Here is a 17,820-nt window from a genome sequence, read left to right on the forward strand (position 1 = left end):
GGCGCAGTTTTTTTTATTTTTGTATTAAAATAATTTTACTGTTAGGGGTCCCCACAACTTGGGAAATTTTATTAAGGGGTCATGGCACTAGAAAGGTTGAGAACCACTGCCCTAGAGAATAAAATGGTCGTTGCAATATTTTTTGCCACACTATATTTGCCCAACGCTCTTTCAAAAGCAGTTTTTGGGGAAAAAATACACTTCAATGAATTGGAAAAAAAAATAAATAAACTGTAAAGTTTATTTTTTGTATAATGTGAAATATGTTGCGCCAAGAATTGTGAGAACATCGTGATCTTTATTCGAAGCACAAAAATTGTGATCCTTATTTTATCCAGAATCATGCAGCTCTACTGTAACTATGCTTTAAAACGTTCCTCATGTTCCCTGTAATCTTAATACATCAACCACTAGGGAGCAGCATTATACTAGCAATAACTACTACAATTTCTTCACCTCTTGGAAGTCTATTGCCCTCCTCCCTCTGAACATGCAAACAATTGTCTTCATAGTAAAGTGCTTGTATGTACTGTATGTATGTATGTATGTATCAATCAACTGAAACGGAATAGTGGTCAGATTTTTTTACCACAGAGTTGCCAACAGTTCTACTCAGATAAGAAACAGCTTGTAGATAATTGAAAATGAGATTTGAAAATGTTCTGGTAAACTTTGTCCTGGGTGAGCATTAGGTGATTAAAGGCAGGAGCCAGAGAGGAATAGGGGAAAAAACAGAGTGTAATCATTGACTGAATGGGACAGGTAATGTGGTGGTGGGGCTGCTGCTGGATGAGTATATAGAGGTAGAATGTGAAAAGGACAGGAGCTGCTGCACCAGTGGGCCTCCTAACAGTTCATGAGTTCACTAGTTGGATAAAGAACTTGGTGGATACAAAAGGGGAACATTTTGTAAAGTACCTAATTGAAAAACTGCTATGAATTTATATGTGTTGGAGGACAAAAAATTGCCTGAGTGGATCAAATAGCTATAAAGTTTGTGAGGTCAGATGCAGTGGCTCTTGCTTCTTCCACCTTATAGATGGAGACAATTTTGTCAGTCAATATTTTAAATATAATTCCTAGTTTGTAAGGATGTCTCATATTCCCAGTTTCTGATCATATTGCCTATTTTTTGTTTCTTTTTTTATTTCTTGCTGTTTCTTCAATGCCGATTCCTGTGTGCCCCAATGCAGTATCATGTAAGTTTACTGGACATTTTATCATTGATTTTTGTGCATGCCTTTTGATTGCCTTTTACTGTGCATGCATTAAATTAGTTGAATGCAAGAATCTAGCAAAACATTTCACTGGAGGATGAATCCAACTGTGTTTACTAGGATCATGCAGTATCTTAAACGGGTTGTAAAGGTACAATTTTTTTCCTAAATGGCTTCCTTTACCTTAGTGCACTCCTCCACTTACCTCATCCTTCGATTTTGCTTTTAAATGTAATTCATCCGTTCATGGACGGACACAGCAGCAATTGACCTTAGGGGTATTCTCCTCCCATTTAGGAGATTGACTAGGCAGAAAAACAGCATGTTAAGTGTTAAACACTCCACACAGCATAGTACCTCCCAGGGGGGTTTCCCCCGGGTACATCCCCCATTCTCTGTTCTGCAGCCTCAGTTTTTTTTCTGCCTAACAAGGAGATGACATGGCTCCTCTGTGCCCATGTGCTCTGGAGATTAGTTTTTTTGCGATTTTCTTGCTTTACCTTTTGTTTTTCCTGCATTTTTGGATCCTGCGATCTACAATCAACTGCCGACTGGGTGACAGGCTGGATCCTCGATCCTTGTAGTCCCCCCCCCCCCAAATTCGGCCATCGAGCGTGTGCCGGCCTTAAGCTATGTGCTGGGCCGTCCACGACATGCCCCGTTGCTCCAGGGGTGGCCGGTGAGCTATACGCTCCAGGGCACACATATGACCGGGCTCTATGTTCGTGTCACAGTGTGCTGGGCCGACAGCCATGACGTAACTGCGCGAATGTTGGTTCTGTCCGGGATGCCTCCAGCTGGTGTTCGCAGGATGGGTTTTTGCCTCTAGTGGCTAGAAAATCGTTGTGTACGGCTCCAGCACACTTCCTAGAGGGACAGCACAGCACGGACAGCGCTCTGGGGCAGACAGCAGCAGTCCAGGCCTGGTCGGGTGGTGAGTCCTCTGGGTGTTCTCCTGTTCTCTGCTGCGGCCGGGAGGGGTGGCCTGTGGATCTTGCCTTGCAGTCCAAGGGCGGCTATTGGGTGGGTCCGCATTGCGTCCGAACCGGATGCTTCTCCCCCAGACAAATGCCGGAGTTGACCCTTAGTGCCCGTGTTCCTGCGGCCTCTGTGGATGCTATGACGGCAGTCCTTGAGACGTTTGTTGCCAGGATTGAAGCGGCGCTCCCCCGCCTTCTTCTGGGGATGCCTATGACACTGAATCAGGCCCTGGTTCCGTGGTGTCAGAGGATGGAGGCCTAGTCCACACAGACAGTGAGGATGACTCTGCTTCAGGGTCAGCGCATGATATAGTGCTAGTGGGAGCTCTAATCACTGCGGTGCGGGATACTCAAAAAAAATTGTACAAGGAATGGGATCGGCCGCAAAAAGTTTTTTTCTGTTCTGAAATGCTTTGCGGTCCGTTATCCTTTTGAGGAGGACTTCCTGAAGTCGTAGACCTCTCTTCCGTCAGTGGACCCCCCTGTGTCCAGGCTGAACAAGGCGACCACGTTACCTGTGGAGGGGGCTCCCGCTTTCAAGGACCCCGTAGATTGGAGAGCTGAGGCTGTGGCCTGCTCCATGTTCACGGTGGTGGGGTCGGTGGCGAGACCGGTCTTGGCCGGGGCTCTAGTGTCAGACACTTACCGAACGGACAAAGTTGTTGCTTCAGGAGTTGGAGGAGCATAATGCCCCTGCGGACTGTGTGGCACTGGCCGACCAGTTGGTGCAGGGCCTAAAATTTGTCTGTGAGTCGGCCCTGGTTACTCTTCCCTTGCTCTCCAGGGCCTCGGTCTACGCGGTAGTGTTGCGCCGCCTTGTCTGGCTGAAGTGTTGGTCTGTGGACCAGTCTTCAAAAAAGGCCTTGGTGGACTTGCCCTTTTAAGGGTGAACCGCTTTTTGGGGCGTCTCTGGATGACATCATAAAAGATGCCACGGGAGCTAAGAGCACTCTGCTCCCACAATCGGGTAAAGGTAAGGAGCCTCGCCGTAGGCAGGGGCCCTCCTTTACCGCCCCAAGGTTTTTTTTAGTCCACCCGGTGTGGCAGGTAAACGTTCCCAGGGCGCTAAGGCACCCGCTGAAGGGCAGAAGCGCCCCTGGTTCCGCAAGCCCAACAAGCCTGCAGAAAAAAAAGCCTGCTTCCGCATCAAGGTCTGCCCCGTCCGTCTCTCAGGTGGGGGGCCGGCTTCGCGAATTCGTGGCTTGGTGGAGGTTTCTTTTTTCCGACCGCTGGGTTTGCAAAGTAGTTTCCTCGGGGTACAAGATAGTTTCTCTCTTGTCCGCCAAACATATTTTTTCTTTCCAACCTCCGGGTCGTCGGGAGGCCCTGTTTAAGGCTGTTCAGAATTTGCTGGTCAGGGGGGTGATCGTGCCGGTTCCTTTACTGGAACGGTTTCAGGGCTTTTACTCCAATCTGTTTGTAGTCCCCAAGAAGGAAGGGGTCCGTCCAATCCTGGATCTCAAGGCCCTCAACTGTTTGGTCAAAGTGCAAAAGTTCAGGATGGAGTCGGTTCGCTCTGTAGTGGTGGCACTCCATCAGGGGGATTTTCTGGCGTCCTTGGATATCAAGGACGCGTACTTGCATATCTCCATATGCACAAAGCACCAGAAATTCCTGTGCTTTGCAGTCGGGGAGGACCACTTCCAATTTGTGGCCCTCCCTTTCGGCCTGGCTTTGGCGCCAAGGGTTTTCACCAAGGTGCTCGCTCCGTTTCTGGCCCTGCTGAGGCAGCGCGGGATCGCTATTGTGGGATACCTGGAAGATCTTCTGAGAGCTTCTTCAAGCTCAGAGTTAGAGGTGGATGTGTCTTATCACCTGCAAAACCCTCTGGGAATTCGGTTGGCTGCTAAATGTCCAGAAGTCAGTGTTGGTACCGTCTAAGCATCTGGAATACCTGGGGTTGGTCCTGGATTCCTCGGAGGCAAGAGTTTTCTATCCCACGGATAAACTACAGACCCTGCAATCTGCGGTGCAGCGGTTGGCTCCGTATGCTCAATTCCACACGTGTGTTACAGAGAGAAATTCTGTCGCATTGGGACAAGCTCCCTTCGTCTTTGGATTACCAAGTCCGGGTGAGTCGCCTGGTCGGGTCCTCCCTAGTGTGGTGGCTGACATCTCCGGTACTTCGGGCCGGGAAATCATTTTCTGCCGTACCATTGGACGGATGCCAGTCTCTCCGGCTGGGGGTGTCTAGGGTGTTCAGTCAGCCCAGGGGCGCTGGACTCGGGAAGAGTCCCGTCTGTCGATCAATGTCCTGGAGCTCCGGGCGATCAGGCTGTGCCTCTCCAAGTGGTATCTGAGACTGCAGGGCCGCCCGGTCAGGATCTAGTCGGACAACGCCACGGCTGTGGCGTATGTCAATCATCAAGGGGGCACAAGGAGCTCGGCTGCAGCGGCGGAAGTCGCTCACATCCTCCGGTGGGCCGAAAAGAACGTTCCGGCTCTTTCGGCTGTGTACATTCCGGGGGTACAGAACTGGCAGGCCGGCTACCTAAGTCGCCAAACACTAGACCAAGGAGAATGGTCACTACACCCGGATGTGTTTCAGAGTCTGTGTCTGAAATGGGGCACTCCAGACATGGATCTTTTGGCGTCCCGTCTCAATCGGAAGGTGTCACGGTTCGTGTCCAGGTCAAGGGACCCGTGGGCGGACGCGTTGGTGGCGCCGTGGGGTCACTATCGCCTAATCTACGCCTTCCCTCTGAAGCTTCTTCCTCGTCTGCTGCGCAGAGTGGGAGCCGAGAGGATACCAACAATCCTAATCGCTCCAGATTGGCCTCGCCGTCCCTGATACGCAGATCTGGTGCGTCTGGTGGCAGACGTTCCTTGGCGCCTGCCTCTGCGAGAGGATCTTCTGTCGCAGGGTCCTATCTTTCATCCTGCTTTACAGTCGTTGGCTTTAACGGCATGGCTATTGAAAGCCAGGTGCTGAAGGATCAAGACCTGTCGGACGCGGTGATCTCTACCATGCTGCGGGCGCGGAAGTCTACTTCCCGGAAGATTTACCATCGTATGTGGAAGGCTTGCATGTCTGTGTGAGGAGATGAATTGGCACCCCCGTACATGCGTGATGTCCCGGATTCTGCTGTTCTTACAGCGTGGAGTGGATCAGGCTCTTGCCTTAAGTACGATTAAGGGTCAGATTTCTGCCTTGGCTGTTTTCTTTCAGCGACCGTTGGCGGCGCACTCTCTGGTGCGTACGTTTGCACAGGGGGTTCGACATGTGGCCCCTCCTGTGCGTCCTCCACTGCCTCCATGGGACTTGAATTTAGTCCTCTCGGTGCTTCAACAGTCTTCGTTTGAGGACATTAGGGAAATCCCTTTATTGACTCTTTCCCAGAAGGTGGTTTTTCTGGTGGCAATAACATCGGTCAGACGGGTTTCTGAATTAGCGGCCTTGTCTTGCAAGGCCCCTTACTTGGTCATCCACAGGGATAAGGTGGTGCTGCGGCCGCAGCCGTCATTCCTTCCTAAGGTTGTTTCGGCCTTTCACATTAATGAGGACATTGTTCTTCCATCCTTGTGTCCTCGGCCGGCGAACCCAAAAGAGGCTGCGTTGCATTCCTTGGACGTGGTTTGAGCCCTACGGGTGTACCTGTCTGCTACGGCTCTGTTTTGGAGGTCGGATTCACTGTTCGTGTCGGTGACTGGTCTTAAGAAGGTTCTGGCGGTCTCGTCGGCCACCATTTCTAGGTTGATCAGGCAGGTCGTGCTTCAGGCCTATGCCCTAAAGGGGCGGGAGCCCCCCTTCCCGGTTACGGCGCATTCGACCAGGGCCATTGGTGGCTCTTGGGCTTTCCGCCATCAAGCATCTGTTTTACAGGCGTGTAAGGCAGCGACCTGGTCGTCAGTCCACACCTTCTCAAAGTTTTACAAGGTGGATGTGAGTACATTTTCCGATGCCTCCTTTGGCCGCAAGGTTTTGCAGGCGGCTGTTTAAGGTTGAAGTTCCTCCGTCGAGGACCTCTGGTTTGTTTGTTTGGGGTGAAGTTGGTTTGCTGTGTCTTCCCACCCCTGGATTTTTGACACTGCTTGGTGACGTCCCTAAGTTCAATTGCTGCTGTGTCCGTCCATGTACGGAAGAGAAAATAGGATTTTTGTACTCGCCGTAAAATCCATTTCTCTGAGTTCATGGACGGACACAGCACCCACCCCTCCTTTTGTTTGTACTGCTTGTTTACGAACTGAGGCTGCAGAACAGAGAATGAGGGATGTACCCAGGGGAAACGCCCCCTGGGAGGTACAATGCTGTGTGGAGTGTTTTAACACGTAACATGCTGTTTTTCTGCCTAGTCAATCTCCTAAAAGGGAGGATAATACCCCTAAGGTCAATTGCTGCTGTGTCCATCCATGAACTCAGAGAAATGGATTTTACGGTGAGTACAAAAATCCTATTTCTTCTGAGAAATCCTCACTTCCCGTTCTTCTGTCTGTAACTCCACATAGGCTTTCTCCCTGGTGTGGAGTGTTGTGCTCGCCCCCTTCCTTGGACTACAGGAGAGTCAGGACGCCCACTAACACACAGCTCCTTTTTCTATCTACAAAGTAGAGAGTGTCCTGACTCTCCTGTAGTTCGAGGGGGCGAGCATGACACTCCACACCAGGGAGAAAGCCTTGCATTACTGTGTGGAGTTAGACAGAAGAACAGGAAGTGAGGATTTCTCAGAAGAAATAAGGACATTTAAAAGCAAAATCGAAGGATGAGGTAAGTGAAGGAGGACTGCACTATGGTAAAGGAAGCTATTTAGGAAAAAAAAAATTACCTTTACAACCCCTTTAAAGGATAAGTTCACTTGAAGAAAAAAATTGCATATTTTTTATAAATTTTTTTAAGTAAAAAAAATGTGCATTAGTTAGTTATTTATTTTTTGTAGGAGCCTGGAAAGTATTGCACTGGCAATTGTGGGTGCTGTCTGCTCATACATCATATGGGCAGGCAGTTAACAACTACAGGAAAAAAATCAATGAGCTACTATGAGCGCTCAACAGTGCCCTGGTAGTCCATTTAGAACTACAAGCAGACAGCCGCAAAGGCTGTCGGCATTTTTAGTTAATTCTTTCACAGAACACTGTTAATGAATGATGTAGCCGTGTATACGGAGCCCTGCACGGCCACACTGTTTTCAAATGATTACAGCAGGTACGGGAAGAAGATCCCTGGCCTGCAGTCACATGGAGTGCAAGGATCGGGGAGCAGCTACAGGATTGGGAACATGTTACATGTTCCACCCTAAAAGCCGGTAGAACATGTAATATGTTTCAGAGGGTGAACTTATCCTTTAACCGCTTAACGATCGCCGCTTGTACATATACGTCGGCAAAATGGCACGGGCAGGCAGAACGACGTCGCTGCCTTTCCGCGGGTCGGGGGTCTAATCGGGACCCCCCCCCCCGGTACATGCGGCGGTCGCTAAGCCTCAGGGAGCGATCCGGGACGAGGGCGCGGCTATTCGTTTCTAGCCGCCCCGGAGCGAGCGCTCCCCGGAGCTGAAGAACGGGGAGAGCCGTATGTAAACACGGCTTCCCCGTGCTTCACTGTGGCGGCTGCATCGATCGCGCCATCCCTTTTATAGGGAGACATGATCGATTACGTCAGACCTACAGCCACACCCCCCTACAGTTGTAAACACACACTAGGTGAAGCATAACTCCTTCAGCGCCCCCTGTGGTTAACTCCCAAACTGCAACTGTCATTTTCACAATAAACAATGCAATTTAAATGCATTTTTTGCTTTTGAAAATGACAATGGTCCCAAAAATGTGTCAAAATTGTCCGAAGTGTCCGCCATAATGTCGCAGTCATGAAAAAAATCGCTGATCGCCGCCATTAGTAGTAAAAAAAAAAAATGCAATAAAACTCCCCTATTTTGTAAACGCTATAAATTTTGCGCAAACCAACCGATGAACGCTTATTGCGTTTTTTTTAATGCTAAAAATAGGTAGAAGAATACGTATCGGCCTAAACTGAGGGAAAAAAAATGATATGTTTTTGGGGGATATTTATTATAGCAAGAAGTAAAAAATATTGATTTTTTTTCAAAATTGTCACTCTATTTTTGTTTATAGCGCAAAAAATAAAAACCACAGAGGTAATCAAATACCACCAAAAGAAAGCTCTATTTGTGGGGAAAAAAAGGACGTAAATTTTGTTTGGGAGCCACGTCGCACGACCGCGCAATTGTCTGTTAAAGCCCTGGCCTGGGCATTTAGCTGCCTAAAGGTCCGGGGCTTAAGTGGTTAAAGCAGCGAGTTCCACTCAAAAGGGGAACTTCTGCTTATCCGTCTCCTTCGTTTGGCACCTTTCAGGAGGGAGGGGGAATGGGTACCTGCTTGACAGGTACCGTTCCCCACTTCTGGACAGGGTGGCGTCTGTCGGACGTTTGGCCCTCCGCCACTGGGCCAATTGAAAAGCGCAGTGCGCTTTGAACATGCGCAATAGGGAGCCAGCTGTGAAGTCGAAAGTCTTCACTGCCGGGTTCCTTTACCAGGAATGGCAATGGCTGCACCTGACAGTCGATCGGCTGTGGTGCCGACATCGTGGGCTCCCTGGACAGGTAAGTGTCCATATATTAAGTCAGCAGCTGCAGTATTTGTAGCTGCTGACTTTTTTTTTTTGTGGGGGGGGGGGGGGGGGGGCTACACCTCCCGGTCTTTCAATCAGCTTTAAAGGTCTTCCACTCTGTATGTGTGTGTCAGGAAATGTTCCTTCTGGATGTCTATGAAGACTTTCCTGATACACAATCCAGATGCTGCTCAGGGTTATATATAAATATACAGCGTAAAGCTCTTATCAAGGAAACTTGGGACTTTATGCAAATTCTTCAGTGCTTCTAAGGGCTCATTCAAAGGGACGTAGCGTCCCCTTACAGCAGAAAGAGTTGTTTATCTTTTTTGACTAACTTCAAACTGTGTGCATGCAGCCTATATAAGTGAATAGAGATGCCATACACTTTTTCCTGTCAAACTTGGCCTATGCAAGTCCATAAAACCACTGTGTCTCTATTCACCTATGTAAGCTGCCTGCATGTAGCTCCATACTAGTCCAAAAAAGATAATCCTGTGGCTTCTCATGCTGTATGGGGCTCTGTGCCTGTGGGAATGAGTTCTAGGCAAAATGTACCAGTTTCTTGAGGGGTTAATTTAGATTGGTGAGTTTTAGACACAAATTAATGCAGCTGTGCATGTATGAAGATTTTTTTTTCAACAAAATATTTTTATTGAAGGAAAAATATGGTTGCATATACATTACAGGTGAAACTCAAAAAATTTCAATATTGTGCAAAAGTTCATTTATTTCACTAATGCAACTTAAAAGGTTAAACTAATATATGAGATAGACTCATTACATTAAAAGCAAGATAGTTCAAGCCGTGATTTGTCATAATTGTGATGATTATGGCTTACAGCTCATGAAAACCCCAAATCCACAATCTCTGAGCCTAGAATATTGTACCTTTTCACAATATTCTAATTTTCTAAGTCTCCCACTCTAATCAGCTAATTAAGCCATAACACATGCAACGGGTTCCTGAGCCTTTAAATGGTCTCTCAGTCTGGTTCAGTAGAAATCACATTCATGGGAAAGACTGCTGACCTAACAGTTGTGCAGAAAACCATCATCGACACCATCCATAGGGAAAGGAGGGAAATCCTCAAAAGGTAATTGCAAAAGACGTTAGATGTTCCCAATGTGCTGTATCAAAGCACATTAATAGAAAGTTATGTGGAAGGGAAAAGTGTGGAAGAAAAAGGTGCACATGACCATAGCCTGGAGAGGATTATCAGGAAAAGGCCATTCAAAAGTGTTGTGGACTTTCACAAGAAGTGGACTGAGGCTGGAGTCGGTGCATCAAGAGCCATCACACACAGACAGATCCTGGACATGGGCTTCAAATGTCGTATTCCTCTTCTCAAGCCACTTCTGAATAACAAACAAGGTCAGAAGCGTCTTACCTGGGCTAAAGAAAAACAGACCTGGTCTTCACGGTAACAAAAGTTTAAGACTGTTCGCGTGCACGATACAGGCAGCTAAGACCTTGTCTAGGATTCATCATATTCGAGATAACCACGGTACACTCCTTTCTAAGAATGAACAAATGGCCAAACATTTTGAAAAATTATATTCGAAACTCTATGACCTAGCGCAAGAGAAGCGAGAATTGACCAATACAGCCAACTTATCCTCCCAAATAACACTTCCTAGCTCATTATTGCCCTAAACCTATCACTTCCCAGCAGGCAGAAGCTATGGAAAGCCCATTTTCCATGAAGGAACTTCACTTTGCCAATTAAACAAATTAAAGTGGGTAAAAGCCCAGGACCCGATGGCCTCCCTTTAGTATACTAGGTTTTTAGGACGAACTTGCACTCAACATGCTACAAACATTTAATTCACTATCGAGCCCTCACACTTCCTTAGGCAGATTATTAGAAACACACATAGCAGTTATCCCGGAAGAAGGCAAAGATCCCTAACAAAGTCTCCTACTATAGGCCGATCTCCCTGCTTAATGTGGATGTAAAAATCTATGCAAAGATGTTAGCAAATAGGCTGCTTCCCCTGTTCCCTGGACTCCTATTATGTGATCAAGTGGCCTTAATACCGGGTAGGGAGGCCAGGGACAATACCATACGCACTTTAAGTTTACACCAGTGGCTCACCTCGTCGGAGACTAGGGGATTTCTCCTTTCCCTCGATGCTGAGAAGGCGTTTGACAGGGTGGCATGGGATTATATGCGGGAAGTATTGAAAGGCATAGGCCTCCTACCCCGCATGCTTGCACACATCAACGCCCTCTATACTAATCCCGGCAAGGGGGAAGGCTAATGGCCTCCTGTCAAACGCCTTTTTCTATAAGCAATGGTATATGTCAATGCTGCCCTCTATCTCCCTTGATTTTGTCTTGACTTTAGAACCCCTCCTGAATAGATTACGAACCAACACAAATATCAAGGGAATCTCTATTGAGCACAGAGAGTTTAAGTTAGCGGTGTTTGCTGATGATATCTTGCTTTCATTACAAACTCCTTAGTTGTCCTTACCTAACCTATTGAACGACATAAAACACTTTGAGTTATCAAATCTTAAAATTAAATATTACAAATTGCACGCCCTGAACATATTGTTAACCCCCTCAGGAAGTTACTCATTGCCTCTTTTTCTGATGAGAGCTAATTTTGCATTTCATTTGGAAACCAAGGACCTAGAGTCATGGGCGTCCACTGAACTTTTTTCAGGGGGGGGGGGGGCATGGAAAGGTTTGAGAAACCTGATGCAACTATCAAGCAACTAGCAACTTTGAATAACAATATCATAAAAAATGGAGGCCCCCCCCCCCCCCCAAGGAAATAACAACCCCCAGGATCAGTGCCAGTTTCTGCAATAACAATCTCCAGCTTTGCTGTCAGTTTCCGCAATAAAAATTGCCAGCATTGGTGTCAGTAGCAACAACAATAACCCCCCACATCGGTACAGATTTCTAGAATAAAAACTTCAACATCTGTACCAATGTACATAATAATGACCCTCGGCACTGGTGTCAGTTTCCGCACTAAAAACTCCCAGCATTTGGTGTCATTTTCTGCAATTGCCCCCAGCATAGATGGGAGGATATCAGGTTAGACACTTCCTAATGACTCAGTCCCTAGGAACAGTAATGGATAATGGCCAACAGGCCCTCTTACCAGACCTGGTGAAATCGCAACAGTGATCCCTCTGGCTGGACATTCGCTCACTCTGGGTTACCTGGGGTGACTAGTCAGTAGTGTAGCGTGCCTGTACCCTGGCAGCGGCTCGGTCTTTCTCCCTCTCAGGTCGTGGGAGTACAGCGGGGCTCCCTATCTGGTAGTGTGGGTACAGCTGGGCTCTCTGGTGGTGCGGGTACAGCGTGACTCCCTCTCTGGCTGGTGCGGGTACAGCGTGGCTCTCTGGTGGTGCGGGTACAGCGTGACTCCCTCTCTGGCTGGTGCGGGTACAGCGTGGCTCTCTGGCCACGCTGTACCCGCACCCAGCTCGGTCCCTTAAATTTTACACATCTTGCTTCAGGAGAGAAAAGTCCATGCAGACTGATGCAATCTGTGCAGTGAGGGAGGCTTTGCAGTCCTGTATAGCATGCATGATGGAGGCCATGATGGGCTCAGCAGGAGGGGAATCGGGGTCTGAGCCATCCTCACTGTCTATGGGAGAGTCCTGAGACTGCAGGGGGTCTGACTGTGCACAGTGGGGAGCAGGGGCAGATTCACTCACCAGAGCCTGTGATTTCTTGTGAGGAGTGGAGATGGGTGGCTGCAGCAGCATGCCATGCTGCTCTGCCTGTGTCCTGGAGCCATCTTGCCATCTGAATCGGGCCAGCTGTTCCGCCGTAGATACTGGTGCGGGTGGCCCGTATTTCACCATGGATGCCAGCCTGGAATGTTCCCACTACCGTGGGGAGTATTTAGAAGTTGGTCTGGTGCAAATCGGATATAGGATGCCTGCAGGATGCCACTCGGAAGACAGAGCTGAAGTCTCACACGTCTCTCTGCCTTCCGGACACGCCCCCCCGAAAATAGGATTTTTTAATACAGCTTACTTGTAAAATCCTTTTCTTGGGAATACATCACGGGACACAGAGCTCCCGTCCCTCTTCGGAGTTAACGTGGAACACTTATTGCCTTGCTACAAAACTGAGGTACTCTCCATTTGGGAGGGGTTACAGTATATATGGGAGGAACTCAATTTTAATTGGATTTGCCAGTGTCCAATCACCTGTGGTGACTACATAACCCATCAATTAATTAAGGCTCTGTGTCCTGTGATGTTTCCCCCTAGAAAAGGATTTTACAGGTAAGCTGTATTAAAAAATTCAATTTTTTCTCACTAGACAGGGAATGTTTTTGCATGGTAAAAAAAATGAAATAAAACTGATAATTTGTGCATTTTTTCAAATTGACATCTTTAGTTTTTTAAGTCAGAAGGTGCTAATTTCTTTTACTTGAAAAATGGAGGTGCGTTTTATGTTTTATTAAAGAGTTATTGATTTCAATATTGTTTTTATTAAAAATAGTTGTTTGTTTTCCATACAAAGACGAGAGCAAATGTAAAGCTATCCTAGTTCCAACTGTCCACATGTTAAATGTTGTAACTGAAACTTGACAATAAAGATTGTTGAAATGCTAAGGAAAATGTACATTTCTCATATTCTGATAGACATACAGTGACTACAATCTTTTTGGGTCATAGCACAGACTTAAGATTCGGACCTCGGCCCAAAGAAAATTTTGGCAAACGGACCTGAATTTTAATTCAGTACCCCTGGTATAGATAGAAACAAGGGAAGAAGGATCCTCCTGAAGAGTCATCACTACAGCTTTCAGATCTGCATACTGACTGGACTTTCCAATTCCAGTCTCCTGCAGGAATGTATCTGTACTTGGGTTGTAGGTTTCTGCTGTCCATTTACGCCCAGACCAGGCGACTGTGTCTGAACCATCGGTAAACCACGCTGCCTCCTTCATGTTTTCTGAGAGAGACTCAAAGGGTGGAGCCTCTTGAATGGGAGGTGACTGTAGCACAGGAATTTCTTCTTCTGGCTGGGTGCTGGTAAAAGCAACAAGCCCTGCCAACTGTTATGAAATGTCTCTAACATCCCCAGCTGCAATACCCCATCTTTCTTGAAGGTACCACTTCCATTTCATCAGTGTCTGGTTCTGGGCTACAGCTGCCCTAGTGGTCAGTCCATTATCTCTCACCCATCCTGCTATTGGCAGTGCAGTATGGATGGTGCCTGTGTCCTTTCCTGTAATGGTCTCTGCAGGTTGAAGTGCTGTGTAGCCCCCAAACAGGTACTTCTCTAGGGGTGTGTATCTCTTCTGTGCACCTGTCAGTTGCTTGGTCCAAAATCCAATGGGTATTGCTCCTAATCCTTTCTTTTCATTTGGCTGCCACAGACTCCAAGATCATGCCCAGTCCACATCATTCCTAGGACTTTCACCTCTGTGGCAGGTCCTTGGACTTTATCTCTGATAGCCCACCCTCTGTTCTCCAAGTGCTGTATCAACAGGTGCAGTGCTTCAGTTACATCTTTTGTCCCAGAGATCATGATGTCATCAATGTAGTGAAACACAGTGACTTTCAAATTCAGGGTACTTAAATCTCGGGCAATCAGTCCATGACAAATCGGAGAATGAAGATAGCCTTGCGGAAGGACAGTGAAAGTGTACTGGTGGCTGTCCCACACCATAGCAAACTGGTCTTGACACCCTGGGTCTATTAAAATTGAAAATAAATCATTAGCCAGGTCTATCACCGCATGATATAAACCTGCCTCTTTAGCAATTTTCTCAACAATTGAGATCATATTCGGTACAGCTGAATTCAATGGGGGTGCCACTTGGTTTAGACCACTGTAATCCACATATCCTATCAGGTTTCTTTACTGGGAACACTGGAGACGAGAAAGGACTTGCAGCAGGTCTAAGGATCCCTACTCTCAATAGTTCTTGAATAGTCTCCCTAAATCCTTTATGGCCTCCAGAAAGTCTGTACTGCTTGGGACAGACTGGCTTCTCTGGTGGAGGACTGTAGACAGGGGTCCATTTCGCATGACCTCTGACCACAGCCTTCAACGCCCTAACCAGATACACTTTATCAGGATACCCAAATGTGAATGTACCCTTTTCAGTCTGAATTCACTGACCTTGAAGTACATTCATCTCAAGAATATTTTCGGGTAACTCTGATACCAAAACATTTGTCATGAATCCTGATCCCTTGCCAATAGCCAATTTCACCCATATCCTAAGTGCTGGTATGGTTTGCCCTCCCAAATCTTCTACATAAATCAATTCTCCTCTGTGAAGGGAAGAATTTCCTTGCAAAAGTGTTACTTCAGCTCTGGTGTGAACTAAAGCCATTACATATGACTTCCCCCACCATACAGTGACAGGTACATATGGGCGTTGGTCTCCTGCTGTCACTGCCCTCACTGCTATTACAGGAGACTCACCTTCCGTTCATAAAGGATAAGGAATCTCTCAATCCCCTTTTCTGAGTCTCTCTAACTCCTCCCCAGGATAAAGGGATTTAGGTTTCAGTTCATGTTCAGTTTTGGGAATTTTGTTTGGGGCTAACAGGAGGGATCGGTTCTGTTTTCTCTAGGTCTAGGCTGATGTCGTTTTCACTAGGAGTAGTGGGCCAGATTCACAAAGGACTTACGCCGACGTATCTCGAGTTGCGCGGCGTAATTGAAATTTGCGCCGCACATATTTTTGCGCCTGATCCTCAAAACGAAATACGCCTGAAAACTATTTTTTTCCGTCCTACCTAAAAAAAATTACACCGGCGCTTCTTCGAGCGCAAAATACGCTAGACACACCATTGTTTTGCTAGGCAAAGATTCAAATGAGGGAGATAAGGCGATCCACAAAATTAAGTGTGTGCGGCGTAGGCTACGCCCTGTGTGCATCTGTTAGTTTCCCGGAGTAATTTTACACTTTATAAAAGGTGCCTTAACTTTGCTCCAGCCGTGTAAAGGTCAGCTAAAGCAACACCATTAAGGAAGACTTAGGGGCTAGTCATGGACTTTATCGGCATGGTAGGTTGGTAAAGATAGGAGTCGCCACCAATCGGTAACTTTGTATAAAAATTATTTATTACAAAAATATACTCTAAATATATTTAAAAAGAATTTTCTCCAAAAAATACATATCAAATCTAGTTAACACAGCGTTCACAGTGATTGAAGTAACTTTGTCATAGAAGATTATAAAATTTGTTTCAGGACGAGGCATATGTTAAAATACTATGCATCCACATGCGCACTACATGTGAGGATGCATTTATCATTTTGACTATTGAGGAAGAGCTGAGCACACACACTTGCCGGACTACAATCTGTCTGCCAACATGCCAGGGGCATCCATGCTCATAACGATACTAATGACTTTAGAAGCGCAAAGAAGGAGGAGGGAACGGAGGAGGAGGGCACAGGAGAGGGTATACCGCAGACGCCTAGATGTCTTTGGCATGACTGCTTCTGAGGTGTATCGCACCTTCAGATTCAGCCGTGAAGCCATCCTGGAAATAACCACAATCCTGCAGGATGATCTCACCAGCCCAACACACCGCTCACATGCAGTGCAACCACTGATCAAGTTACTGGCAACACTGCATTTCCTGGCCACTGGCTCTTTTCAGCGCACAAGTGGATGTGTGGCTGGAATGTCACAATCCTCCATTAGCAGATGTGTGCACCAGGTTGTCCCTGCAATCCTGAGACGCATGGCCAATCAAATCATCAAACCCTCCCAGGAGGTCCAGCGAATGAAGACAATTACAGATTTTTACAAAATTGCAGGATTCCCACGCACCATCGGGGCCATTGATTGCACACATGTGGCACTACAGCCCCCCCATGAGACAGAGCACATGTACCGCAATCGGAAGCATTGGCATTCAATCAATGTACAGGTGATAGTGGATGCCCAATACCTCATATGGCACGTCTGTGCCAAACACCCAGGATCCAGCCATGACAGCTACATATACCGTCACAGCAACATCTCCAGAGAATTTGAACAGAACGTGTATGGTGACAGCTGGCTGGTTGGTGAGTGACATGGGTGTCAGGTATGACTGTCCCCCCCCCATGATGCAGACATCACGAGGGGCACATGCATGACTAACATCCTCCTGTCTTTTCCCTTCCAGGTGACTCTGCATATGCACTGGGACCCCATCTTATGACTCCATACCGGAACCCTCAAACCCCAGGAGAGGAAAACTACAATGCTGCACACATACGTACCCGTGCAGTGGTGGAACGCACCTTTGGCCTCCTGAAGTCCCGTTTCCGATGCCTGGATAAGTCTAGGGGTTCCCTGTTGTATTCCCCAAACTTTGTGTGCCAGATCATCGGGGCATGTTGCATGCTGCACAACTTCGCAGTGAGAAGGGGCCTGGAGATTGACATATGTGATGACCTGACCCCCGAACCAGACAGTCCCCCCCCCAACCAACTCTACCCGGTGTGCTGAGGGCACAGCAGCCAGAAGACGCCTCGCAGAAGGCATCTTTGCCCAGTAAACACACACAATAAACATGGCACAATGAGAATGCATGAATGCACACCCACTGTGGTCCCTAGCACAGACGCATCACATGCACATCTAATTGGATTGGACCCAAGAAAACCACATGGTATTAGGGAGCAGTCACGCCACGGCTCCAATTATGTCACTGTGCATTCATACACCATTCAAATGGACCTGGGATCACTTCTCCCTGGTCCTGGGGATCCCTAATCCACCAAAACTGAGGGTGACACACTTTTTCACCAGGAATGTCACCCCCACATCCATACATCATTCACACACATACAAAAAAAAAACGAATCGCCAAAAAATTACATTAAAAAAAAAACACAAAAAAAAAGTACACCCAAAAACTCAATGGCGGCGGCGTGAGCTACGCCTGGGCCAGGCACAGCCCCTTAGGGGAGCCTCATGGGGGGGAGGCAGGGGAAGGAGGATCCTCATGGGGGGGGGGGCAGGGGAAGGAGGATCCTCATGGGGGGGGAAGGAGGATCCTCATGGGGGGGGGGGCAGGGGAAGGAGGATCCTCCCCGGGTGGCTGCCCACCTGTT

General features: G+C 47.5%; 1 protein-coding gene across 13 annotated transcripts in view; it reads left to right on the plus strand.

The window, feature by feature from the left end:
* Window positions 1-17,820, plus strand: part of CLEC16A (C-type lectin domain containing 16A) — a 1,403,906-nt gene that overhangs the window by 273,654 nt on the left and 1,112,432 nt on the right. For 11 of the 13 annotated variants that reach the window (XM_040358542.1, XM_040358539.1, XM_040358533.1 and 8 more), the window contains one exon: window positions 1,194-1,199. The exons of the other annotated variants lie outside the window; for them this stretch is intronic. In XM_040358542.1, coding sequence (XP_040214476.1) covers window positions 1,194-1,199 — 6 coding nt within the window. The remainder of the gene's footprint in view (window positions 1-1,193; window positions 1,200-17,820) is intronic. 13 annotated transcript variants of the gene reach the window in all.

Source organism: Rana temporaria, chromosome 6, assembly GCF_905171775.1.
Source record: "Rana temporaria chromosome 6, aRanTem1.1, whole genome shotgun sequence".
Taxonomy (NCBI): Eukaryota; Metazoa; Chordata; class Amphibia; order Anura; family Ranidae; genus Rana; species Rana temporaria.